Here is a 26,327-nt window from a genome sequence, read left to right as displayed (position 1 = left end):
TTTATATGAGGAAAAAACTTGAAATATACTCACTGGCCTTTATTTGTTTTTTGCAGTTGTACAGCAGTACATTGAATCATAAAGAGGAACTCCGATCCATTCTTATAAGAACTTATCAGCATGATATTAGAATACAAATTGTGCTACACAACAACTAATAAAAATCAGACTGAACATCTCTAAGTGGTAAATACAAAACTAACTATATTAAAACTATTATTATTATAACATCTGTTATCTGAAAATGTGTTTTACTGATTTAGGTGGAAAGTGGAAAGATCAACTGTTTGAAGTGTTATTGAGAAGAAGCTTGTTTATAGAGCACTGGTTTGCTCGTTGTTCTGTGAATGAGGGAGGTGCTGTCAGTACTGCAACTGACAGATGAAGTAGGAGTAGAACTGGCAGGACGCCTTAGACCAGTTCTTTTCAGGTGGGTCGCCACTGCTCAAGATCCCACAGTCCCCTGCTGTTTCATGTTCTGCCCAGTAACTGCAAACAATAGAAACAAATACTGACTATTAACAAGTGATCGCAAGATATTGTGGTCATTCACTTTTATCCTAGATTATTTACTTATTTTGAAATATACACTCAGAGAGCACTTTATTAACAGCATACAAAACCTAAAGATGACTAATATAAAGTTTGCTATCTACAGCTGAGACCATTACACATTTCAACATTTAATCAGTTATCTATTACTGTGTTGATTTGTTGATTGTTTAGGTGATTAGGTGAATAACCTCCGTTGCAGCACAGTCTGATTGACCCAGGCCCATCTGTCTCTATTGTATCTCAGTCCGATCCAGTAACTGAGCCTCCCAACCTTGGTCAGAAAAGTCTAGAAGACAGAGCAACAGTTTACACAAAACATCTCAACCATTTTTATTACCACAAATATTTACTACAAGGTCAGGGAAGGACCTGAACACTCTGACTGTTGATGATAGCCAAAGACCCTCCTCTACTGGTGCAGTTCCTCTGGCTCTCCTCCCAGCTCAGCCTGAAAGTGGACAGGTAAAAACAGGATCGTCCAAAAGTCAGCCAGCCTTTTGCACATTGCTGGCAGCCAAGATCTGGAAAGAGAGAGAGAAACCTTGAAAATGTTAAAAAAGGTTTGAAAAAAGGTCAATTTGCAAATACATACTAAATTACAGTTTATTTGAATAATTCCATGTTAAAATCCAGGCTTTGTTTTTCCTTGTAGTTTTTTTTTTTTTTTTTGTTAGTTTTTCTCAGATTTATGTATATGTGAAAATTATGTATGCCTGTATATCCTTGTTTAACCAGGAAATAAGTCTAAAAGAAAATAATAAAGTTTATAAAAGTCAGCTGAATCTTGATTTAATTTACACAAAATCTTCTCAGTTCTCCAAAAATAACCATATGAACTAACTTCCTCTGTCTGGCAAACCCTGTTGGCAACCAGGAAAGCAGAACTATTACCATAAACATGGTGCTTTCGTTTTCTTTCATTCAGTGATCTGGCTGCTTGGTCTAGACTTTCTATCATCTTTTTTTTTTTTTTTGTTCATGTGAAATTACCCTCACGTTTGGGCTGAATGAAGTGGTGAGCCTGGCATTGCTCGTAGCTGCAGTCTGGAGTAAGAGAGCGAGTTCCACTGTCTGCTTTGGCTTTTTCCTGTTTCTCTGGGCAGCCTGTGGATCCATTTTGCACTAGAAGTCAAAGCACAGTGGGAGGAGATGTGAACAAAAGATTAGTGCCCTCTATTAGGCTGCAGCAGTGCTATGAGACGCACTTTGTATTCGCATATCGTCTGTTGTTAGGAGCTAAAACATTGTGATGGTGACTGCTGACATTGATTCTTCATTTTGTTTTGTTTCTGCATTGCCAGTGAAATCAGCTTTGTTGTTGCTAACACAACGCAGCCAATTGCAGGTTTGTTACAGCACTGACATGAATAGAGATCCATGGCTGCAGATACTCACGTTTCACACTGAGGATGATAACGACCAGTACCAGGACCAGGCAGATTACTGTGAGGAAAAAACAACCTGCACGGTACAGACGTCCAATTCCCGGGGTCTGATTCCCTGAGGACCAAAACATCAACCAGCTGTTAGAAAGGCATTTCAGCAACCACAACAACAATCATCGCAAAGGTTTAAAAAGCACCTCCAGGCCTACCTTTCTCTCCCTCCAGTTCAACGGATAGCTTGGATGACAAGTTTTCCTTAGCCTCATCTTTTTTATCCTCACCAAAACTGCGACAGAATTTGATATACATGTAGAAACGCTTGCTAGGATTTGTGAGGAAGCTTGTTTACCCTATCCCTGCTCTGTCTTCCTGTACTGCTGACGCACTTCTGCCCACAAGAGTGCAGATTTAAACCCCCCCCCCCCCCCCCCCCTTCCACCCCCAGCCAACCCCATGTTGCATCGCCATAGCAATATGGCCTTCAGAGTTTATTGAATTATTCATGAAAAGCAGTGTTCCACTTGTCCTTAATCTCCCAAAAAGTCTTCACTGTATCTCTCTTTGTCTGTCTCTCTCTCTCTCTCTCTCTCTCTCTCTCTCTCTTTCTCTCTCTCTCTATCTCTCTCTCTCTCTCTCTCTCTCTCTCTCTCTCTTCAGGAATGTGTTTGAAACAAACACAGGCAGATAGTATCAGACTGGAGGCACTGTACTCCAAAACAACAGATAGGAATTACTTTTTGACGCCAATTAAAATCAGTGTGTGTGCTGTACACAGTTCAGAGACTAAACATAGTTGTCTGTGATGCAATTTAAAACATTACTTTCTAAATTACTTTACTTTCTAAATTTAAAACATTACTTGTTCACTAAAATGAAGAATCTTGTGTTACAAAGGAATGATCCCAGCAGGCTTTGCTTGATACTCTAGTGTTTCCCTTTCTGGTGTGTTTTTTTTTTGTCCTTTTATCCCGTGAGTTCAGGTTCGCCACAGCGGATCATTATCCGCATGTTGATTTGGCACAGTTTTTTTATTACACCGGATGCCCTTCCTGACGCAACCCTCCCCAATTTCTACCGGGCGCTGCACAGCTAGGGATGGGCAGTTAGGGGTTCAGTGACTTGCCCAGAGACATTTCGACATATAGCCAGGACCGGGAAAGGATCCACTGGGCCTGTGGTCCGTTGACGACTGCCTTACCAACTGAGATACAGCCGCCCCTTCTCTGTTGTTTAAAACTCAAAAATAAACCAAATGTGTGTCATTCTTCTAATAAAACCCTTTGCAGGCAAAGGGCTGATAACTTACTCTAACAAGTTAAAGAAAAGAAAATACTTTCAAATTCTGTAGCTTTACTGCACTTACTGTATTATGCTTTGCTTAGCATGTTGAATAACACACTCTGTGCTATTTTTGCAATAAATCTAATGCATTTATCTGCCTTAATGTTAAAAAAATAGAATTTTTTTAAAGTGTTGGTTTAGTCTGTCACATTTGCAGGGTTGAGGACAGAAACGACCCAATGTTGCACAAGATAAGACGACATATCAAGGCCTTCTGCAAAAAGGAGGAAAAGGAAAAGGAGGACTATGAGAAGACTGACACAAACAGTCATTTGTGCTATTTCTTTCTATTTTTCTTCCTCTAATATTAAACATGGGTGCCACATTACAAAATAAAAGCAATAAAGCACTTAAGACTTAAAGACTGGTAAACATTCAGACATTAAGAGAACAAAGTGCTAGTCTGTACACAGACGTGCCTGAGAATGAAACTGTTTTTTAAAAAAAAACCTATTGTAGGTGAGCAGTGAACATTAACTGTGGTTAATGTCACACTTTTGTGACATTAAGTCTTGGCTTCAACGACATCTTAAGTCTTTCATTTGAAATTCAATATGATGGTGCACAGAGGCCAAATGCCAAAAAAACAATAATTGCCCCAATATCTATAAAGCTGATTGTACATGAACTTTTGACTTAAAGCACTGGAAAACATAATAACATAATAAATCATATTTAGTTCTCTTCCTTATTAGACCACTGTCAATAATGATTTAGAACATGTTCCAATACTTTGTTTCCTTATTACTAGGAAGGACACAAGCTTTATTACATACAATACAGATATTACTTATGTCTGTAATTTAACTGGTTAGCAGAAAAATGTCTGTTTTTCTGTTGTAAAACAGTTGTTAGTTGTTGCCCTACTTTTAACTTTGTTTTCGTGGTTTATTCATGCAAAGAAAAATTGTTAAAATGTGCCTTTGTGCATTTATATTCTGTTAATATGTAAACTATTTCCTGTGTTTTTTTTTGTTTTTTTGTCTTCTTTTTCTGTTCAGGGTTTTTTGTTCCTGCTTTTTCCTTCTCGTAACAGATCCCTTTTTTTTGCCCTCAGTTCCTGGTTTACACACGCACACACACACGACCTCAGTCTTGATTACCCAGTGTCTCCAGCCCCCTTATGCACCTGCCCTGATTTACCAGTGAATCACTTCAGCCTTAAAAATCATCCTGTTTCCTGCCAAACTGTTTTCTCAGTTACATGTCTCTATATGTTCTTTCCATTCCCTGCTTTTCCTGTTTGTTTTATTTTAATTGGACTTCATCTCTGCTTGCTCCTGCTTATTATTGTTCTATATCCATGGACTTTTCTTTTATTGTCTCGACTCTGCTCTGTTCTCATCCGATATTAAATAAATAATTATCTTCTCTGGACATTGACTGTTCTTTGTTGAGATTTGTTTACTCCTTTGAACTAAACTTTTATTGTGTACTTACCTACTAAACTGTACACTACCTTTTAATTGAAGTAACTTATCTACAAAGCCTGCTTCCTATAAACAGTTTAATTTTTAACCATTCCTACCTGATAATTCTGCTCTTTGTGGAGCTAGACTCGAGAGTTGACATGCAGTTTAAAAACTTCTGTGTCATTATCTGAACTCACCTGAGTGTCTTCCATCATCACTGTTGCTATTGACATGACGTTGAATATAAAATCTGCCCGATTATTGATTTTGATATTGTTTGTCTGTCTTGTCCCTTAATTATCACATGATTGTATAATAGAAAAGTGACAGAAATATAATTTGAGGGTTTAAACTTTAATATTTGATTCTTAATAGTAAATATCCTTTAGTTTATCATCTCTAACATTATTTGAGTCAAACCTTTGGCTTTCTCCAAATATGCTTACATAGCTTTAACATTTCGTAAGTTTGTTTCTTCTTTTCATGTTTTCTTTTAGACCTTGCATTCTGAGAAATATGCGTCACAAAATTCACATTTATTGCAATAATTTCAATATTGGAAGCCAGAATGATGAATAATAACTGTGGTCTTTTTGCAAAACTAAGCAAAAAAAGCTTCTTCTTTCTTTATCTTTGAACCGAAATTTAGTTTTTAAGAAATACTTTAATGCAATTAAACAATGTTTGCAATGTTATGTTGATTATTACTTTGGTAATATTTTTGGCAGAAACACAGGTGCGCTTAGAAGCAAGCCAAAACACATTGCCTCTAGGGGTGTCAGTTGTTAATTAAACACAGTGCAAACATTAATTAATAAAACAAAATGTACCTTCTTTTTTTATAAGTGGACCACCACTATAAAGAGATTCACTATAGATGTTTTCAGATGGAGCTCGTAGTTTAGTGTAGTGCTCTGGTTCTGCTTCCTCTAAAGCAGGATAAAAATACAGACACTGTTTAAAAAGACACATCTGCAAATTGATCCAAACACTCAATGTATTCTAAATTAAAATAAAATAAATTCAAATCTTGTATTAATATGAATGCATTCTACTTTTTCATGAAGCAATGTGGAAATATTTGTCAAAAAATATTCCTGCAAGGTATATACATAATTTTCTTTTCCACAATAAAGCGTTGTATTTGTAAGTAAGACCTGATTTAGTGAGACCTTTTACCTTCAGTTTTGACTTTCAGGGCTGACTCACTTGCTCCTTCATCTTCTTTCTTCTCTTCCTTCTCTGGGGGGATCTCTTGCATCTCCATGTCTACTCTATTCTGTTTGACTAACTTTCGATTTACCAGGGAAGTCTTTCAGTCCTGGCTGGTCAACTGACTATGACGTTATGTAACCTCCTTTGTCACAAATAAGATGAACGCCTGATTAAAAACTGTGTCAGGATGGTTTTAAAAAAGTAAAACCCACAATTTGAAGTATCCAGTGACTCATATTGTCAGTAAAGTGAGAAAACTTCCCCATAATGATTTATCCTGTCTTTTCCCTTCTCCATAGCCTCACACAAAGAGCACATGTGTGACAACAACTTTACACTGTGTAAGAGCCTGATATATAAAGACATTATCACATCTTTCAATGGAATAAAAACTCTACAAATGTTGATAAATGCTGATAACATTTGTGATTTCTTTCATATAAAACCACAGCTTGCACATGGAGACCCACACAATAAAAAGAGAACCATTTTTTTTATTCTTGTCTTTATTTCCAGAAACATTTTGGATATTTACAAAAAAAAATACTATTTGCATTAAATACAGATGACAGAGAAAGACGAGAGCTCTCAACTTTTTTTAAATACCTTCCGTTCACGGTGCTTTCTCTTTTTTTTCACCCTTCCTCTTTCTTCTTTCAACAAATAAGGAATCAACATAAGTGTAATAAAAAGCATTATGCTCAACCCAGAAATACTGACACTTTATCCTTGTTCAAAGCCTTTCTTCTATCATGTACTGTAGGTACTTATCAAAACTAATATCATAAAGAATAATATGGTTGTGAAGACTATATCACTTTTTCTCCTCTTCTCCTCTCTGTCTTTATCTCCAGTCTTTCGTCCTTCCTCAGGCACCATACACGCTCTCATTACTGTAGGTCATGTAGAGAAACAGATCCTCTTCGTGGTGCTCCTAGTATAGAAATCAGAGAAAAATGCATAATTTACATAAACACTTAATTTACATTGAGTACTTAGGAGTATGTACATGGAGTGACCATTCAAAAACAATAAGCACTAAGTAAAACAGAACATCTTTGAAATTTTAACATCAGTCAAGAATTTACACAATTTAATGTTTTTTTACAACACTTCAACTTCTGGTCTTTAATATCACTTTCAGAATGACTACATGTTACTGCAAAATAGTCAGTAATTTATATATTTTTTAGAGAGACAGAGCGAGAGAGAGAGAGAGAGAGAGAGGTATACTTTATTCATCTGAAAAGGAAATTCACAAATTCCAACAGTATACACACTTAAGGCAGTAAGCCATGCAATTCATACAAAAGTGAGAGTGTGAGTGCTCCTTGTGTAAACATAAAATGGGTGCAGTTACCTCATATACAGCAGAGAGGGGGGAGCTGGATGGGGGGAGGGAGTTGTGAACGAAGAAGAAGAGTGCCTCTTCGGGTCTCAAGGACACACGCTGGCGAATCAGAAAGCACAACTGGCCCACTAACACAGGAAAGCAAAGAGCCAAAGAGTGAAAGTCATTCACAGTTGTATTATTTTATGTCAAGGAAAAAAAACAGTGAGAGACGACCAGGTCGCTGGGAGTAAACTGAGAGTAAACAATATGTGTATTGCTAGGACAACTACTGTTTCTACTATTTCTACCTCCAGGAGGGGTTGTAATTTGGTAAAGTTCAATAAAGTTTTAAGTAATAATAATAAAAAAACAACAACTACTGTCTAATTGAATTTGAACAGACACAGCAGACATCGACTTGTCAAAACAGGAAAAGCCAAGATGGACCTAAAACCATTAATGTTAGTATTAAGTGTTCCAATAAACTACGGAACCTAGGCGGAGGATGCATTTTAATGACTTTTAGTGCTGTCAAAAACTGTGTCACTCTGATTGGTCCATCAGTATTAGAAAACATTACTGTTGTTCTCATACAATTCAAAGATGGCTTATGTAACCTTGCCTGAACTTTATCAAGTTGATAAAGTTAAAGTGAAGAACTTTTCTAAAGACTGGCATGTGTTTGTGTATTACACCTGTTAAATCTGAGGGCACTAGGTATTTCTTCTTGTCCAGTTCAGGAGCTCTTGACCTTGGGGCCCTCTCTACAATAATCTGGTTTAAGAAAAAAAAAAAGCATAAATTAAATTTAATAACAGAAGAACAGCTCGTATTCATGAGCCAAATTCTACAGAAGAAATACATTCACAAGAGAGGGTAATGGCACGGTTTGCATTTTCCTAGTTTTTTGCATAAATTGATCCTGACATGTGATCTGACCTTCAACAAAGTCACAAAAAAATCAACAAACACAATATTTCTAAGCTGAATAAACACAGAATCGGTCGTGTCTTTGCAAAGAGCGCAATTACTTTACAGTTAAAATTAGTTGAAGACATTAGAAACTCAGAAAACTTGTCTGTTTAAAAGAACTAATTTTAAATACATGTCTAAATGTCTGTCATTATCACATACACACTGATCAGCCACAAATTCTAAGTTATCATTATGGGTTAACAGCCTATTAGCACATAAAGTGGTTAGACTCAGCTCCACCTTTATCAACAGTAACCTTTGACTCTTATTTTTTAATAATTACTGTACATGTTTGTCCATAGTTACCATAATGAGTTTTGCTTAAAATACACTGTTTGTTATTTGGGTACTTTTACTTTTGTACTTGGAATTTTTTTTAAATAATCTGCTTATTACTTTTACTTGAGTAAAAGATTTGAAGTAGTAATTGTACTAGAGAATTTGTTTAGGCCACTACTTGGACTTTTACTTGAGTATTGAGTTTGTGTACTTCTACCACTTACTGCACACAGTGTATAACACTTTGTTGTGTATGGGGCTATGTAGCAGCACCCTGTTTAGAGTGGCCATGCTGATCATTTTTCTCCATGACATCATAAAGACCACCACAGTATTACTATTGTGGCTGATCAGTGTAACTTAATGATCTGAGAAAGATCAGTTACAGTAAATGTAACATGTTATAATATTATAAACCAGCTCTCATATGTACCGGTATCTTGTCAGGATGCTTGGCCCGAACTCTCTCTCCCTCTGCTCTCCTTACTTCTAGTGGGACTGAGCGCTGGTAGTGACTACCCATCTGAAAACAACACAAAGAAACAATCATGAATTCACTCACAATAGCATTATTTACCAACTAGACAAAGGAGAAAGAGCATTCGCTGACTTCAACAACTAGCACATTCTGTCAAGTGATACTGTGCTTCAAGAGTACACCATTGTTGCTAGAGAAGAAGCATCTTTTAATCAAGTGTTTTATAGTGGTAAAGACTGTGGTATGCAAGTGTGGATGTAGGCTATAGCCTAAAATTATTACACAACCAAGTGTCTTGCATTGCGTACAGGAAAATGTTAGCAGAGTATGGGCTGGATCATTCCAAGTCCAGGTGGGAGGCTCCTCAGAATGACATAGAAAACAAAAGAGCAAAGATCCTATAGGACTAAGACAGGAAAATACTGGCTAACCAACTAGACATTGCAGTGTTAGACAGTAAACAGGAAGTGGTGACACACAAAGCGGTTCCAAGGGACAGCAACATCAAGAGAAATGGAGAAGAAATGGAGACTAAAAGAATTAGAGAGGATGCAGAAAGTAAAGGCCAAAGAAGCCCCAGTGGTGGTAGCATCATACAGGCATACAGGGCTATGACTCCTAAACTGGAAGAAAAGCTCCAACAGGTTCCAGGAACAACAACAGAACACTCGATCCAACAGAGCAGTGCTCAGATGCAGTGCCTATGAAGGAGGACCTAAGACTGAGGGTGACACCAGTCCATCATTTCATTTTCTGGATAAGACTAAAAATTGCTGCTCTTCAGAATTGATAGAAAACCGTTGCGTATAGTAAGTGCATACCATAAATTACATGGTAACAAATGTATATGTACAGTTCATGCTGTCAAATATGTCTTTGTAAAGTTACAGAAGAAACCCTAAAATATCTAAATTGGAAATATTTCTGAACCCCACTGTTTAAAACTAACAGAGCTTGAAGCGTTGTACACAGATAACAGTGGGTGGAGGAGAAAAGCTGTCGCTTAAAAAAAAGCATCCACATAATTTGCCTTTATTGACAGCGACCACTATCAGTCGAATGAAATTGACTGATGTTGTTGTTACACATTGTTTTGGTTTCGATTACACTTCTTTGTGGGTTCATGGTTTGTGGGTCCACGTCACTGTTTGAAACAATGCAGACGGTAAGCTACATTTCCTTCTGAAATGAATATGTCAAACCAATGACACAAATAGCTGGATGTAACCAACTGTCATACAGCCAACGTGTAATGGTAGTTTTCCTGCCGGTTTCCCAAAATCAGCTGTTTACGATGCTACCTTACAACAACAGCAGCAACTAGACTTACGGCTAACAGGGCTACGAGATATCAGAGTGAACGTACCTTCGAAAAGGACAAGAAAGTTACACTCAAAACAGGAAAGATCCAGATGTAATACAATGGACCCTTGGGCCGTAAGGAACCGCAAGAGTAAATAATTTTTACTTAAAATGTAATCCTAACGGAAGGGAATACGATCAAATTCAAAGATGTCTACTTGTGCGGCTGCTGAACGAAAACAACAAATACCGCAAACCCCGCCTACAAAAGCAGTGACCAATCAGAGACGAGCAAGTGGATTGACAGCTGAACGCGTCCCTTCAAGGAAAGTCAAGGGCGTGTTTACTGTGCGTTCATTGGACAAATGTTGGTGTCCATATCCAGTTGTTATGGCCCCATTTGTTTGAGTGACGCCACATATACTCAATCTTTTCAGATACTTGGCCAGCCCGACGCACGGTCACGCCTAAAGTTAGGCCTCGCCCAGGCTACGTGCCTAGCGTGCATTCCCCAGACCTAGCCACCTTTCAATTTGTTCTGTCCAAGTCCTGCTGGAACGTGCAAGGTCGTTGCTGATGTTCAAGGTGTCGGCAGGTATGTTTATGCATGAGCAAAACGTCACTTGACAAAAAACTCACTCGCAACGCCTGCATATGTGCAAATGTCTTTTAATTTCAACATATGGTATGAAGGGTTTGAAATGTCCTCACTATGTAACCAACAAAGTTATATACATATTTGAATTATCTCTGTACATTTTGAATTATATTTCTTACCTCTCCTGCATGGAGGGGCCCAATTTAAAAGACAATAAAATCATCTATTCAGTTCAGTATAAACAAATAAAAATAAAACAAAATTCCAAAAATAGTATTTCTTGTAGGAATGCAATTCCTTTTGAACATAATCCTCTAAGACAATAGTGAACCGATAACTGTAAACACATTTATGTTTATAAAGTACTGTAGATAACAGCAAATAGTCACAATGTCCTAAATAACTTTTGGGCAGGCCTCAGCTGTTCATACATTGCTGAAGAGCATTATTATTAAACAGCCGATGCTACATTGAGATGTATTCTCACACCATCCCAGTTACTGCACTCTTGTGAACAAATTAACGACAAAAATCTCCATTTGAAGTACCAAGTGTCCAATGCTCACTTGTGATCCAATCCAAATCCCTTTTTTTGTTTGTTTTTGCATAGACAGAGAAGAGTCTTATTGTTTGGTGGTCCTAGGATGTCCCTCTGTTCAGTCCCACTCCAAGTGTCTGGCTCAAACAGCAGCTGTGGCTGTTGTAAGTTTGAGAGCATCTGACAGGTTGCGTTGTCGGACTCTAGGGTTGCTTATGGTTTCCAAATGGGTCTCGGGTACCCATCCACGATGACAATCAAGCAGTCTGGTCCCCTCTACCCAATCTGTGAAAAGAAAAGAACCCATCACAAAAGAGATAAGGTAGAGTGTAGTTTTCCAGTAAAAACTACAGGTTAAGGAATCTTTAGGAAGACAGTGATGAAAAGGGTGATCTGATGAACTTACGGTCACTACTCTTTTGGTGCACTAATATGATATCAGCTTTATCTAATGACAGCTCATCTGGCTGCTGGGCAACAAAAGCCCGGATACACTGCATCTGTGGGAAATCTGTATGGAAAAAAAAGAGGTCAAACCGACAGTTAGAGGTCAAAATACAACACGCTCAGAGCGTGGAGCTGCTATAAACACCCATAGTCCTCTGACATATTTTCATTTATTTGGGCTATTTAGATCTTTTCACAGGAATGTGCTGAACTGCACAAACCACTCACACTCAGGATGTTAATGTGCATTCACTTTCATCATTTTACATACCATTTAGTGACATGTTTAGTGCAGCACAGTTCCAAACAAAATTCTCTTGATTAGATCACAACTCTTTATCGAGTATGCATAGGATATATCATTTATAATACTGCAAATGAGTAAATAAGTAAAATGAAAAAAAGATCACATTCACAATTATGGGTCATATAATTGCACACAAAATTCGAGCAAAAGCTAAAACTCCACAGTCACATTGCATACTAATCTATTTCATAACGGACATTAATGTCTAGTTGCACCATGGGGGCCTGGTGTCTCAGTGGAGGAGCATTGTGTTGGGATGCAGAAGGCTGTGGGTTCAAATTCCACCCCACCACATATGGCCCTGCCAGCCACAAAGCACAACCTTGGTGCCAGTCCCGAGCCCTGATAAAAATAGGAGGGTTGCAAAAGGAAGGGCATCTGGCATAAAAACAGATGCCAAATCAACTAACGGAAGACTTTCCGCTGTGGCGACCCCTGAAGGGACATAGACTTCTTCTACATGTTTAGCGTATGACAATCTGACTAAAGTGTTGCAGAGTTTCAGTATGTTAAAGGGCAGCTATTCATTTTACAAGCCACCAGATGTCGTAGTTGCTTTGTTTGAAGCCCTAACTCGTTGACACTTTTTTAAACACTGCCAAAGTTCCCAGCCTTATAAGGCGTCCATTACTAGAAATGTCAATGCAAATTCAAATAGCACAAAAAATTGCACTTCATCTATCACAAATAGTGCCTACCACATTGTATTGAAATTCCTAATGACTACTGGGCACTAGGAGCTAATGAACATTAATGGACTTATTTATTTATTTTTTACAGCTGACATTTTGATCTGAAAAGAAAAAGCATGCACAGCTGATGATGTTAATGACAGTTCTCTTCATTTACATTCCCCAGCTTCTTTTGCAGTTGGATCCCTGGGCTGAAATGATCCCTTCATTTACTATCCCTTGCATTAAAAAAATTCTAGCATTTACTCTCCAGAGGATACAACATTTAAATAGAGCAGCAAACGTGTTTTACACGTCTCTGTACAGGTGCAGTGTCATTTTAGTCTCTACTAAACGTGAAGTGTTCAACAGTGGGTCTTTTCTTTCTTAGACATCGTTTCAAACAGTGCCAGTTTGTCTGTTTGTGCCGCTTTCCGAAACCCCCCATAATTTCACACCAAATACACTGTGCATACTGTCTGCCATTTGGTTTTAAATGAAAAAAATGGAAGTGTAAAAATTATTAATAGAAAAAAATGTGACAGCTAAAACTAATATCACAGTAGAAAGCTTTGTTTTTGCAACGTGAATCACTTTGATGTCAAAAGAACGTATACGGACTGGAGCCATGTTACTCACACCTACATCACAGGCAAATACTTTGAGTGCCATATCAAAGGTCTTAGCTGTCACACAATTCCACTTACTATTTACCCTTTTCAGTTTTTAATAAATGGATATCTACACAAAACAAGAATCACGCAATCAATACACACTGCCCTCACTCACATGCTAAGCTGTGAACTAAAGCTGCATGGCCAGAAACAGCCATAACTTAGTTGTCATATGGTGAAGAAAAACCACTGGAGAGGATCTTTATGAGCTGCAAACTGCTCAGACAGTTGTACAGACATCCCAGACTATCAGTGCATGTATACTTTATTCCATCCAGGATCCTTACAACAATCAGTTTGTTAAATCATCAGAGACCCCAGCCATCCAACACATGGGACCATTTCAGCTGCTAATCTGCAGCCTCAGGCTCGGAGACAACTTATTCCACCAGGCCATCAGACTGGCAGACAATGAACAATGACAGCACAGCCTACTGACTCCTCATGCACAACACACAGTAATTTAGAACAAGAGACTGAACAGATTTCCTGTCTTATATGAAATGTAAACAGACACACAAAGGATCTGAATCTGCAATTGCTGTTGAATACAAAATGATGATTACCATTTTTGACTTGAGTAGGGAATAAGGTAAAAAAAAAAAAGTAGTGATTTCAGCCACAGCTCATGACCAACAAGAAGAAACACAGCATCTGGATAAATAGTTCACCTTGAGCTGCAGAAAAATCTACTTCAGGATGTGGCCGGGAAAGAGCTGATATCCAACGTAGCTTATCACTCCTAAAGAAAAAAGCAAAGATAGGTGTATCCTCTGTAACTTCTTTCACACTGTGATGTGACAGCCAATACAGACATCCCATGCGCTGTCTCAGTCTCTTACAGTGTGTCAGTCCTCAGCAGCAGGGATCTGTGTGCCATGTGCAGCCGAAACAGGTTCTTGTGGAGAGTGTGAAGTTTGACTCGACAGTTTTCTACACGCAGGTACGATACAGGAGAGTGGTCGACTACTATAAATCTTCCTCCTCTGGAAATGGCACACAGCGAATGCGCATAAGAGAAATTAGAGGGAGGAAGAGATAAATCTGACATGATTGAAAGGATAATAAAAGATTGCAAAAATGAGGAAAACAGGATGTAGGCAAATGTATAATGATAGAGAGGAATAGATTATTTTAAAATTATATATTTATTGACTTACTCTTTTTGAAGGGAAATTAGCAAGAAGTCATTGAACAGGTGCAAGTAAGCATTCCTCTCAGTGTCCTTTATGGAGAAATCTATCAGTTCAGTGACGGGTCCTTCTCGTAGCAACCTCCGAGACTGACTGACCAGAGGAAGAGTCTATAACAAAAACACATGTGGGAAAATGTTATCTCATGATCAGAGCTATGTTTTGACAGAAAGGCAAAGAAAACTCTGTTTGCTGATAAAGACTCTGCGAAAACCCTTGATAAATTCAGGAAAGGCTAATAACTTCACCAAATATAATTTTGTAAAAATGTAAAATATGTTGTAGATTTGAATAAACATTGCTACAAACACAGGAAACATATTGCAGTCAGCTTTGGGAAAAACTCTCAACCCTATAAGTTTCCCACAATTTATTGTAAATTACATTTTAAATGGAAAAACCCACTAAATCAACATGCAACAAGCCGGAACAAAATATAAATATTTATTTATTGCAAAAACAAAAAAAACAGAAACCCCACAATTTAAAGTATAGAAACTACAGCTTTGAGTCTTCCTGAGTAATCCTTTACTCTCACACCAGGATTGGGCAGTTTACCTCACTCTTCCTGGCAGATCATTTCAAACACTGTAATTTGATGCAAAGTGTCAGTAAACTGGCATCTTCAGATCTCTCCACACTCATCTCCACTGTGGGTTTGAAGTCTCGATTTTAGCTGGGCCAATTAAGGAAAGTCAGAATATGTTCCTTAAAGCCACTTAGCTGTTTGCTTTGGATCATTGCTGTGAACAATCACGTTAGTCTCACGTCTTATATGTTCTGGCTCAGCCTTTTTTCAATGACCTCCCTATTTGGCATTCTTACTCCAGTTCTGTCCGGTGTCCTTGTCCCAGCCGCTGTGAAGCATAACGTCAAGATGCCACCATCACACTTCACTGCAGGGACAGTATGAGCCAGGAGATGAGAAACTCTGTGTTCATCAGATGATCGGATAAGAGATCAGAGTTCTGCCCAATTGCCAAGTTTAATTTTGTCTCATTAGACCAGTAAATGTTGTTTCCTCATTCTCTCCGAGTCTTCAAATGCTTTTTGGCAGACTCATTGCAGGTTTTTATACACCTTTGACTTAAAGTGGCTTCAGTCTAGCCAATGATGATTGTGCTTTTGGCAAGTTCCAAGCACTGTTAGCATGACCATGGCTTTCTTGGTCACCTTACCAAGGCCCTTCTTGTCTGGTTACTCAGGTACTCAGGACCAACAACTCTAGGAAGAGTCCTTAGGGTTCCAAACTTCCATTTTACAATTGTTGCTGCTGTGCTCCTGGTTTTAGAAGTGCACCTAAACACAATTTGGAGCAACACTACTGGGTGTGAATGCTTTTCTATATTTCAGTTTTTGAAATAATTTTAATAAATTTGGAGAAAAAATAGCTTATAAATTTAGAACAAAATGCAAATATTTGTATTTTTTTTAAATTGTAATTAAACTTTAAACACAGTAAAGTGTGGAAAAAGTCAAAGGATCAAAATATTTCCCAAAGCGACTGTATGTACAGCACTATGTATATATGTGTGTAATGTATGTAAGTAAAATAAAATTTTGATTTCTTGCAGTTTATTTGAAATTAATCATTTGGACAATAAGATTTTATTAAATTCTAAAAAAGTAATTTTAAACATTTTACCTTGCACTCAAAGTCCACCTTAGCATTAAGAGAGACCAGAGACTCAATGTTTTTCATCTGAGAGATGCTGTCATTACTCTCTTGGATCAGCTATGGGAGAATAGAGATTTATTACCAATGAGATAAAGATATGAAGAATATAATTTTCATATTGTTAACATGAGGTCAAATGGGAATCACACTGTACCTTCTCCAGTAGTTTCAAAGTTTTGATTGCCTGTGTCGCCTGTATAGTACCTGGAGTTGTTCTCTTCACAATATTCTGGACAGAAACAGTGTGTGCGTCAAAGTCAGATGGAGGTGTACATGACCGAACATGCTATCAAGAGCAACACACACATGCACAAACACACACGCACACACCTGGACCAGCAGCTTTATTCTTGTGATTCTTTGAAAAGGAAGAACAAGGAAGGAACGAAATGGCAGTCTTTCACAAACAGGGTTCCTCTCTAATTTCTCCACCGTCCTCTTGAATCCTGGATTCTCATTCCTAAAAAAATAAATAAATAAAAAATTGTAAAGAAATAATGTTAAAAAAATACAGACAGCAGCTGCAGTTGGTATGAACCAGAAATCAAATCAAAGACCTGAAATCTGATATGAATTTGTTTTGTTATCCATCAACTGGAATGATGTTCTAACGGAGAAAACACAAAAGCTTGACTGGCTTGCTTACATGAGTCTCTGGTAAGTGGCATCCTGATAAGACTGGTTGGTGAGGTAGGGCACATAAACCTTCCTGAAGCGTGGACAGTGTTGAGCGATAATGTCACACACAGTAAAGGACATGATATCTGTTTCCACTCGTTCCTCCAGCTTTGACAAAAAACTGAAAGAAATAAAGTTTCATGAACTTATTTAGCCTGAGAAATATATTTAAATGCAGGGGGAATAATGTCTTGAATGCATAGAGAACTTGCTTGAGTAAATGTTATGCATCCCTAACCTGTGGCTGATGGCGCGAACGTCTGCTAGCCGTGAAAAAAGCCAGTTTCTATCTTGATTGGTCAATAGTGCCCCCAGCTGTTTGGACTTGACAAAGTGTTCAACAACAATATCCAAACTCTTGCAGTAGGCAGCTTCTGAGGTCACTACTTCAAACTGCACCTACAAAGCAAGACATTAAGTTAAATTTGTGAGAAATATTACAACATACAGCTACATGGTAAATATTGCTAATAAGGCAGAAGGTTTCAGTTATCCAGACGTTGGGACATGGATTGCACAAGGAGTGGAAGTGTTCCAGGAAAGACAGAGGTCTGATTTTAAGTTTACAGAAAAACACTACCAGTTAAAACAAGTTCATGCAATTACATCTTCCAGCAACAGACACTCTCCTGCCAATAAGAGCTGGATTCATGGGAGGGTTATTCTGTAATGTGGCAAGTCTGAATGTTTTGAGATCTGAGGTAATAACAGTTAAAAGCTGATTCATGCGACATTTCCCAAAAGTCACTATCATGTGAGAGTAAATAAGAATCCCAAAACAGCCTTGTCACTTAAAAGCAGTAAAATAAGCACAGGGAAGTAAATCATTAAAACTAGAATGAAATGTGGAATGCATTTTAAAAACCTTTAAAAAAATGCTTTCATATTTATTACAAAGGTAAAGTGTCCAGGTAGATGAAAGATAGAGTGACATGTTTTCATGCAATGCAATTCACTTTCTGACGAAGCAAGCAGGAACATTTTGAACGGAAACTGATTAGCATGTTTCATTCAGATACAATAAAAAAGATGCTAGGTGGAAATGACTTGGTGTGATGGTATGCTCTTCATTCGTGGGAAAGTTGCCCGGACAACCTTCACAGCTTATTATGATTCGAGGGAATCGGGGGCAAGCTCCTTCATGCTTTATAAGGAACTGAATGCTATCATATACATTTTTTTACGTGTTACCTCCTGCAGTCGTCTCTGGTCCTCTGTGAGCTCCTCCAGCTCACCACTGTCCCTGACCCCCGGCAAGTCCCGCCACAGTGTGGACACCTGTGAGAGTGAGACAGATAGACGTGGAGATGGAGGCCTGCCTTCACTCCTGGGTGGCTCAGGGACAGGCAAGCTTTTGACACTGGTGTAAGAGCCTGTGTGGATCAAGGAGTGGGGGTGCAGTATAGAAGGCAAAGGAGGAAGGGGTCTTCGGGCAGGAGGTGGTGAAGGTGCAGGAAAGTGTGTATCATCAGCTAGAGGGTGGGCATCAGAGCCTGACTGACTTAGGATCTCCAAGTTCTGTGCTGCCTCGTTGTACTGCTGGTAGAGCTGGGCACCCTCTGGGAAAAACAGAGGATATGAGAGACGGGGCAAGAAAGACAGATACACAGAGAAGAGGGAGAAAAGGAAAATGAGGGTTGAAAATACAGAAGGCAGAAGTAAGAAGATGAACAGTGTTAGCCAACTAGAGTTGTTTGCATTTGAAATTCCTTTTACACATACTTGTCTGTATGCAAAGTCGGAGTGGCAGCTGTTTTTTTCCCTGAAGCTGGGAAATATAAAAGCATGCAGAAACCTGTCTATGGCCTGTACAGACATACACGTACAACCAGAGTCCAGCCCCATTTCTTGCAAAATCCATGTGAATCATAGGTCAAGAGAACCGCTGCCACTTTTGGTTGTTTTAAAACATCATTTGAAATGGTGCACGCCAACAGTAAGCTGCACACAGATATTCTTTCATTTGTGTATTCAAACCAGCGTGTTGTGTGTACGGCAAAACATTCAGGCAGCATTCACACATGACTCACACTGAAGGGAAATGCTCAACTGTGTCATACTGTTCCTACAGACTAAGCCGATATTATCTGAAAGCATGTCACTCCTGCCTAAACAGCATTTTCTAATTACCAATCTAAAGATATATTAAAAACACAAGTAATTGATTTAACAAGGCAAATAGTTAAAAACAGCCACTAGTTGATGTGCTTGTCCTTTGAAATGTTCATAATCTAAAAGTAAAAGAAAAAGACATGGAACAGTCATACTCACTGAAAAACTTTGAATTTCTTTTCCTTCTTACAAGTGTGCTTAAAATATTCCTACTGTGCAGAGAGAGAGAGAGAGAGAGGAGAAAAACAATTAATTTATAACAAAAAAAACATCTAATGTAAAATGTATTCGGGAAGTTTATAATGTGCAGGAAAACTACATTACATACACAAGATTTGACAATGTTACATGAGCTTATTTCACTCACCTCAGCTCCGGTCCTGCCCAGCTTTTGGACATATCATCCTCATCATCTGGAATAAAAAAGAATCCATTTGTCTTGACGCTATAGAGCAACATACCTCTGAGTTCAAAACACCCAAACAAAATAACTACTATTGTCAGCGACAACAGAAATGAAACCTATGAAAACAAACATAAATAAATACGTAGCAGGGTTTTGGTTAGTTAACTTAACCCTGCTACAATAAGAGTTAAAGGAGAGACTGATGTGTTTGTAAAACTCATGCTTCACATTTTATGTCTCAAAGCAGGACCAAACCAAGCCCTTCAGGTTTTCCCTTGCTTTCTCCACCTCTACTTATCTCCACCCACTACCTGTAACCACAACACCATGACGCATGTTAAAAGTAAAATAGTTTCTTCAGACCAGGGAAATTGTCTAGTGTCTACAATCAGATATCAGCCTTTTAGATCTTCTATTCTGTAGTTGACGTAACAACACAGTAATGCAAAGACTCAATACAGAGGATGTGACTAGAAGGAAAAAAGAAAAACACACAAATTCATTTAGGGGCTGTTTGCTTGACCTGGTCTGAAAAAACGTCAACCTGATTAAATGATTAAAATGACAATTTTGAAATATGAATGGAGCAAATGAGCAGTGTTTCCGTCCTCCATCTTCTTTCTTTACCTGTTGTAGAGAATATTCTGGTTCTGCGATCCCGTCCAGCACCGTCCTCTTCTTCAGGCCTCCCAGCTTTGCTTTTACGGATTCCCCTTCTTTGTATTCGAGCCTCAGGACCCAAATCTTGGAAACTTCTGGTGCCTTTCAGAGTCCCTACTTCTATGTTGCTCTCTGCCACCATCTCTTCCTCATTGTTATCCCTGTCAATTGTCTCTCCTGCTCTTGTTTTTCCCACCTCCACTGTGGTACCCCACCTTTCAGCCTCCTCTCCCTGTACATCTTCTTCACTTTCATCCATTCTGTATTCCACCTCCTGGCTCTGTCCGTCTCTCGAAGGGATGAGGAGCTCCGAAGTCGTTTCATAATTAAGAATGGGACAGCTGTTGGGCTTGTATAATGTGTTGCCTACAGATAAATACATCTCAGTTTCTTTCTGTCTGAATTCTTTGTTTTCCACTTCTGATAATACAACCTCATTACTTGTCTCATGAGTTATTATCACTTCTAAATCTGCCTTTTCTAAGGAAATACGACGGCATGGCTCAGTCTCTTGGTCCATTCTGTGATCCTCCTTTCCTAACAGTGTGTCAGTATGAGTGTGTGTAGGTGTGTCGTCATGCATAGATGTGACTTTGTCAGTATGCATGTCACCCTGACTCTGCCTCATACCTCTCAATCCCTCCAATGGATCTTCCTCCTCCAGCTCTGGCTCTGAGTCCTGGTCAATCGTTGTCAATGTGACAAAAGGAATCTCTCTATTCCCTTGTGCAACCTCTTCCTGCTGTTTGTCAAGCTTGATAGCTGCCTCAGTCTCCTTCAGCTCTTCATCTTGGGACTGTTCATCCACACTATCTTCCTCTGAATGTCCCAAGATGTTGGAAACCACATTTTTGGCCCATTTAAGGTGGGGAGCTTGGGAATGCCGCTTAGGCTCCTCAGACATGGTCCATGCCTTGCTCATTCGTATCCGAATGGCATCCTCCTCCTCCTCTGGACTCCTCTGGACTCCAGTGTTTATCCTCTCCAATATTTGTTCAAAATTCCCCTCAGAACAAACATCAGCATAAGTTTTACTGGGCACTGGAGAACTTTGTTCTACTGCTTGTTCTTCATTTTTCTCCCTCCAATGTACCAGGAGTCTTTCAGTTTGTGAGTCTGTTTTAAGTTGTCTCCTTGCCGCACACAAAGGGTCCACTTTCCTCTTGGTTTTCTCTACAGGCTCTGTAATTTGAAGCACTGGCGAGGTCCTGTATCTTCTATCAGTTTCAGTTGTTTCTCCTGTGGTTTTACTCTCCTCCCCTGTTGTGTTGTGCTCACTCTCAGCTTCTTTGTCCTGGTTGTTGATAATCAAGTATTCATCATTTCCACTCAGTGTTGGACATAGGTCTTCCTTTGGTTGCTGTGTGTCGTCATCACTACAATGACGAGCCTTTTCTAATTCTGGGTCGTCTCTTTCAACACATCCAATCTGAATAACTGGTGAGGATGACATACCATCAGGTTGTGACAGAGGCAAAGTTTGCCCAATCACACAGAAGACATACTTTGGCTGCTTTTCCCTCCCCTTCTCTTCCTCATCAACTTTCCTCTCCTTCCACACTGTCCATTCCTCTTCCCTCTCCTCATCTCCCACAAACTCTTTGCATTCAAGAGGTGAGGTGCCATCACATGTAACTCCACCTTCCCAGGACTCCTGACAGTCCTGAAACTCCTCATCTTCTTCTTCGTCTCCACCGCTGGACACAGTTACAAAGTCTTCTCCTGAAAGCATTCTTTCTTCCTTCCACCCTGTCTCACTTCCTCTTTTCACCAAACAATTGCTCCCACCCTCTTCCTCTTTTTCTCCCTCCTCGGTATTATCTGTCATGTTCTCTCCCTCTGCATCTCTCTGCCAGCACCCTTCTGTCCCTCTGTTGCTGTCCGACAGATATTCCTTCCCATTGTCGTCTGTCTCTCTCCAGCCCTCCCCCAGGTCCTCCCCCAGGTCCTCCCCATCTACACTTACACCCCCTGTCTCACCCTCAATGTCGCCCCTGTACTCATTTCTCCCCCCATGTATTCCTCTATAGCTGCTTTGGTTCAAGTGCTTGTCATCTGGATCCTCTTTTACTCTCCACCCCTCTCTTACCCACTTCTCCTGTGACTCCATTTTCCTCTCCTCTCCTCTCATTCTTTCTCTGTGTCTAGTGTGCGTCTCCATGTCTAAAAATCCTTCTTTACTATTTTTACCCCACTGTGGCTCTAACCACATCCTCCTCTGCCCTGGCACGCTGCCTGTCATTTCTCCTGTCCTGCTCTCATGCCTGTCACTTCTTTTATGCTTCCTTTGACTTATAGGGGCTCTCTCTGGTTCCCTCTTTCCGTCTACATCTTTTTCATTGTCAGTACTGCCCTCCCTTCCTGGTTCCCTCTCTTCATTACTGTCTCTGTGTCTTCTGTATCTTGTCTCACTGTCCATGTCGCTGGTCCACTCTCCACTGCTCTTGGCTCGTGGTGGCACTCTAAAAGCTGTCTCGTTTTGGGAGCGACTGCTTCTCTCTGCTGTATCATCCCAACTAGGATCACTCTCTCTTTCCTTTCTTTCCCCGTATTTCCTTTGTTTGTATCTGTCATCGTATCCCCTATCTTTTGGCCATGCTCTGTCATCCCTTAAGTCTCCCCCACTTTCTCTCAATTTGTCTCCCTCACTGTCTACCTCATTTGCTGCTCCCTTCCCAACATCTCTATATCGCTCCCTATCATTTTCCACCCCCCTCCTCCTGGATCTGTCCCCTTCTCTTTCTCTGTATCTCATCCACTCATCTTCCTTGTATCTTTGTCTATCGCAATCTCTCTCCCGTACTCTTTTGCCCTTGTTGTCATCCTCACTTCTGCTGTATTCCCTCTCATGGTCTCTCTCTCTTTCCCTTCTTAATTCTCTCTCGTCATTGTCTCCTTCACTCCTCGTGTCCCTCCTTCCCCCTTTCTTCTGTGCCTTTACTCTCTCCCTCCCATCTGCATCCATCTCTCTGTCTCTTTGTCTATGTGGGGAGGGTGTCCTGCCCTGCCTCTCTCCCATGTTAGGCCTTGGATTTTTTCTGTTTCTAGCTGCATATCTATCTCTCTGGTCCCAACAATCCCCCACATCTCTAGCATCTCTAGCATCAGACTCCTGATATCTTTCCCTGTCTTCTACGGGTCTTCTTGCAGTCTTTTGTCCTTCTTCCTTTGCCCTGCGGTGTATTTCATCTCTTTCTCTATCTCTGTACCTCTCTTTCTGCAATTCTCTCTCTCTTTCTCTGTCACCTGTCTCAGTTCGTCTCTGCCATTCTCTCTTTCTCCTTTCCCCTAGTTCTTCATCTGTTGTGGCAGTGGACATCTTTCTTCTCCCATGATCAGGGTAATTTTTTGTCATTCTAGGAAATGTATCACCTTTTTTCATACCCCCTTCTGTTTCTCTCTCAATGTCCTTTAATTTCAACAGTGCCTTCAATTTTCTGCCATTTTCATTTTCTTGTCTTCTCTCTCTCTCCGTCCACGCTCCTTCTCCCTCTCTCCACCTAGGTGCAGCAGCTCTATCTCTTTCATAGTATCTCTCCTGTGAGTCCATATCATTGTATCTTGCTTTGTCTCTCATTTTCTCCATGTGTCTTTCCCTTCTCCAGTCATCCTCTCTGTTGCCGTCTCTTTCTCGTGCTGACTGGGCAGGCATTGCTGGTCTGGGACTTGGATCCCGGGAGATTTTTCCACCTGGCTGAAGTTTGCGGTCAGACATGTTTATGTTAGATACAGTGTCAAACAGGGTGCAGCTGGGTCTTTTGGTCCCCATAGTACCACAATTTGGACAACCTAAAACAGAGTAGCACAGATCAATTTTGTGTCAAGACACTTTCAGAGACAAATCGTTGATACACAGGTCAAATTTAGGCAGGATCTACAAACTTTTACTGGCACATATGAAAACTACTGTAAATCCATTCATGTAGCTGCTACATCTGAAACAATCTAGTTGTGTGTTCAATCTATTGTTCTGTTATTTTACCAGATATACTAAATATATGCACTTCTCCTTCTGAACTAGGAGCCATGCAGTGCTTTAAGTCTACATCTGGTTGCATAGAAATTTGCTGGAAAATAAAGATGCAGCCCTGAGATAAGGTATAACACTTCTACAGTTGCAGCACAGACCTGCAAGCCACAGCATACCACAAGACATCTCTTAGAAAGCATAGCCTGTGACACATACACATGGCATGTAACATGTAAACTACACCAGATCCAAAGTTGTGGTTAAACCACAATCAATCTGCGGGCATCTGAAGCCCACTAAAAAATAGTTGAGTCTTACCTGAATGTGGTATCCTGGGAAGATCCAGTTCCCCCCTCCAATCCAGCTCAGCTCAAAAGCATGGGATTGCACAACACATAAGAATTCATTCCATGCGTTCCCATAGTCGAGGTAAAATGACAAACATCCTACTTTTTAACAAAGAACTCTGAAATGTCTCTTTTCTTTTTAACTTCAACTCTTATGGAAAACTGTTTACGGTTGATCTCTGCCTGCTTTTCCCTCTTGCTGCCTCCTTTCAGTCCCTCCCCACCTTCCCCTCCTTCTTTAAATTCCCAAACAAGTTTCAACAGATTGACACTTATCTCTCCCCTCCTCCTACTTCTCTCTCTCTCTTGTCCTCTCGGTCGCTGTTGTTGAACATAGAGACCCTCTACAAATCAAACAAAACACAGTCTGTCCACTAGTCCAATTTCCCACTGAAGTACCTCTGACGTGATCCCTGTATGGACCCCCTGTGGCAAATAAGAAAGAAGACAAGTCCCTGTTCTTGCTCTCCTGCCCCATTCCACTCACACGAAACACAGGAAGTACACCTCCTTGGTGTGTCTTTCTTGGAGCAGTGATTGGCTGATATGAAGTAGCCGGGTGTGTCTGCACAATACACGGCCAGGTAAGGTAAGGGCTGCAAAGAAGAATGGGGGGAGGGGATGTAAAGAGGGACAATTGAGTGAATGTATAGGAGTACAGAAGAGATCACTGGCCTATTAAAACTTCCCCTCATTCTCAGACAAAAACACAAACAGATTCTTTTGATAAAACAATCACAGGGAAGAGAACAAAGTGAGGCGTGTGACAAGAGTGGTTAGTTAATTATTTCTTCAACAATGACTTCATTAATATGTTGATTGAGTACTAAGGTGGCATGAAATTTCTGACTTGAAGCACCACAACACTATATCATCTGCTAAATTAAATATATAATATATATATATATTAAATATATCATTACTAAGACCGAGCTATGCTGTCTTCAGACTGGTTTCCTTGTTTTGTTGCACATGATTAACATCACTCAGGCTTGACATTGCTTTCTCTAACTCAGTTACCTACATTTACCAAGAATCCTATGATAAAGTCCTTTTGATCAAGTTAATTGTTATTTTAAACACTATAGTTTGTCATGCTATTGAACTGTATTGTGTCATAGAAAGAGGTGTCTCCTAATCTTTGTCCACCTCTTTAGATTTAGTTGTAACATTACAACAAATACAAGTAAAAACCAGCAGAAAGCAGGGAGAGTTTAGTAAGAGTGTTCAGTGAATTTCAGAATGGGTTTGCCACAAAATATTTAAAGAATTAATCTAAATTCTGATTCTTTCAACTTTCAGAGAAATCAGACAATGTGTTTGTCAGTCCTAAATACTGCTGGGGAAATGGTTAGTGTTTCACACTGTATATGACACCCTTTTCTGGAAAATTATGGAGCTGCAGTTAATGCCGATACTATTATTTATTATAATTTATTTTATTTAACCCTAATTTACGCTTGAGTATACATCCGGTTTTAATCACAAACCAACTACCTGCCATCTTCTTACTTTTGTAGGGGGGGGAACTAAGGATGGCCAATTGAATTTCTGAGGGGGCCTCTTCCATGCCCGGCCCTCCCTCTGGCCTGACCTCTAGTTAAGAACCTAACAATGATAGCAAGTTAGGTTAGGATGTATATTTCAATCTCAACAGTTTCAACCAAACAGGATCAACAAACAAAAAGACACATAAGCTACTGTGTCAGAGTTGATCATCTTTAATCTTATCATTTTAAACTGTTCTTTTAGGAGTGTGCAAATTTTGTTACA

At 39.6% G+C, this 26,327-nt stretch overlaps 3 protein-coding genes across 9 annotated transcripts; all 3 read right to left on the bottom strand.

Annotated features, from left to right (window-relative positions):
- Positions 1-24: 24 nt before the first annotated feature.
- On the bottom strand, positions 25-6,030 carry si:dkey-26c10.5 (uncharacterized protein LOC563797 homolog). 3 transcript variants are annotated; one of them, XM_067511519.1, is made up of 7 exons: positions 5,873-6,030; positions 5,524-5,622; positions 1,951-2,055; positions 1,546-1,677; positions 925-1,076; positions 744-841; positions 25-489 (listed from the first exon to the last, which is right to left on the bottom strand). In XM_067511519.1, exons 1-7 carry the CDS (start codon positions 5,958-5,960, stop codon positions 363-365), a joined length of 801 nt encoding a protein of 266 aa, XP_067367620.1. In that variant the 5' UTR covers positions 5,961-6,030; the 3' UTR covers positions 25-362. The 3 variants fall into 3 exon arrangements, with proteins under 3 accessions (XP_067367620.1, XP_067367621.1, XP_067367622.1); XM_067511520.1 differs by having other exon boundaries at positions 1,552-1,677; XM_067511521.1 differs by lacking the exons at positions 5,524-5,622; positions 5,873-6,030 and adding an exon at positions 2,150-2,340.
- A 537-nt stretch (positions 6,031-6,567) lies between these two features.
- Positions 6,568-10,527, bottom strand: zgc:92606 (uncharacterized protein LOC100000242 homolog). Its single transcript, XM_067511668.1, has 5 exons — positions 10,340-10,527; positions 8,929-9,018; positions 7,937-8,015; positions 7,269-7,387; positions 6,568-6,842 (listed from the first exon to the last, which is right to left on the bottom strand). Exons 2-5 carry the CDS (start codon positions 9,016-9,018, stop codon positions 6,777-6,779), a joined length of 354 nt encoding a protein of 117 aa, XP_067367769.1. The 5' UTR covers positions 10,340-10,527; the 3' UTR covers positions 6,568-6,776.
- A 401-nt stretch (positions 10,528-10,928) lies between these two features.
- Positions 10,929-25,064, bottom strand: arhgef5 (Rho guanine nucleotide exchange factor (GEF) 5). 5 transcript variants are annotated; one of them, XM_067511651.1, is made up of 15 exons: positions 24,526-25,064; positions 20,205-24,026; positions 19,539-19,584; positions 19,331-19,383; positions 18,251-18,618; positions 17,298-17,458; positions 17,028-17,180; positions 16,712-16,841; positions 16,536-16,610; positions 16,349-16,438; positions 14,671-14,813; positions 14,353-14,496; positions 14,182-14,252; positions 11,818-11,922; positions 10,929-11,696 (listed from the first exon to the last, which is right to left on the bottom strand). In XM_067511651.1, exons 2-15 carry the CDS (start codon positions 24,004-24,006, stop codon positions 11,554-11,556), a joined length of 5,484 nt encoding a protein of 1,827 aa, XP_067367752.1. In that variant the 5' UTR covers positions 24,007-24,026; positions 24,526-25,064; the 3' UTR covers positions 10,929-11,553. The 5 variants fall into 5 exon arrangements, with proteins under 5 accessions (XP_067367752.1, XP_067367753.1, XP_067367755.1 ...); XM_067511652.1 differs by having other exon boundaries at positions 19,331-19,380; XM_067511654.1 differs by having other exon boundaries at positions 20,868-24,026; positions 24,526-25,062.
- Positions 25,065-26,327: the final 1,263 nt, after the last annotated feature.

Source organism: Channa argus, chromosome 7, assembly GCF_033026475.1.
Source record: "Channa argus isolate prfri chromosome 7, Channa argus male v1.0, whole genome shotgun sequence".
Lineage (NCBI taxonomy): Eukaryota > Metazoa > Chordata > Actinopteri > Anabantiformes > Channidae > Channa > Channa argus.
Note: the sequence above shows the minus strand (reverse complement) of the source record. Positions and strands in the feature narration are given on the sequence as shown.

Excerpts from the sequence above, each read along its gene's own strand:
- zgc:92606 (XM_067511668.1), bottom strand. The coding sequence starts at position 9,018 with ATGGGTAGTCACTACCAGCGCTCAGTCCCACTAGAAGTAAGGAGAGCA. Across the intron at positions 7,388-7,936 it reads AGTGCCCTCAGATTTAACAG|TGGGCCAGTTGTGCTTTCTG; the intron begins GTGTAATACACA and ends TTCCTGTGTTAG. Across the intron at positions 6,843-7,268 it reads CCCTCTCTGCTGTATATGAG|GAGCACCACGAAGAGGATCT; the intron begins GTAACTGCACCC and ends TTTCTATACTAG.
- arhgef5 (XM_067511651.1), bottom strand. The coding sequence starts at position 24,006 with ATGGGGACCAAAAGACCCAGCTGCACCCTGTTTGACACTGTATCTAAC. Across the intron at positions 19,585-20,204 it reads CAGAATATTCTCTACAACAG|ATGATGAGGATGATATGTCC; the intron begins GTAAAGAAAGAA and ends TTTTTATTCCAG. Across the intron at positions 17,459-18,250 it reads ACCAGAGACGACTGCAGGAG|GTGCAGTTTGAAGTAGTGAC; the intron begins GTAACACGTAAA and ends CTTGCTTTGTAG.
- si:dkey-26c10.5 (XM_067511519.1), bottom strand. The coding sequence starts at position 5,960 with ATGGAGATGCAAGAGATCCCCCCAGAGAAGGAAGAGAAGAAAGAAGAT. Across the intron at positions 5,623-5,872 it reads CCTGAAAGTCAAAACTGAAG|AGGAAGCAGAACCAGAGCAC; the intron begins GTAAAAGGTCTC and ends ATCCTGCTTTAG. Across the intron at positions 1,678-1,950 it reads TATCATCCTCAGTGTGAAAC|TGCAAAATGGATCCACAGGC; the intron begins GTGAGTATCTGC and ends TTTGACTTCTAG.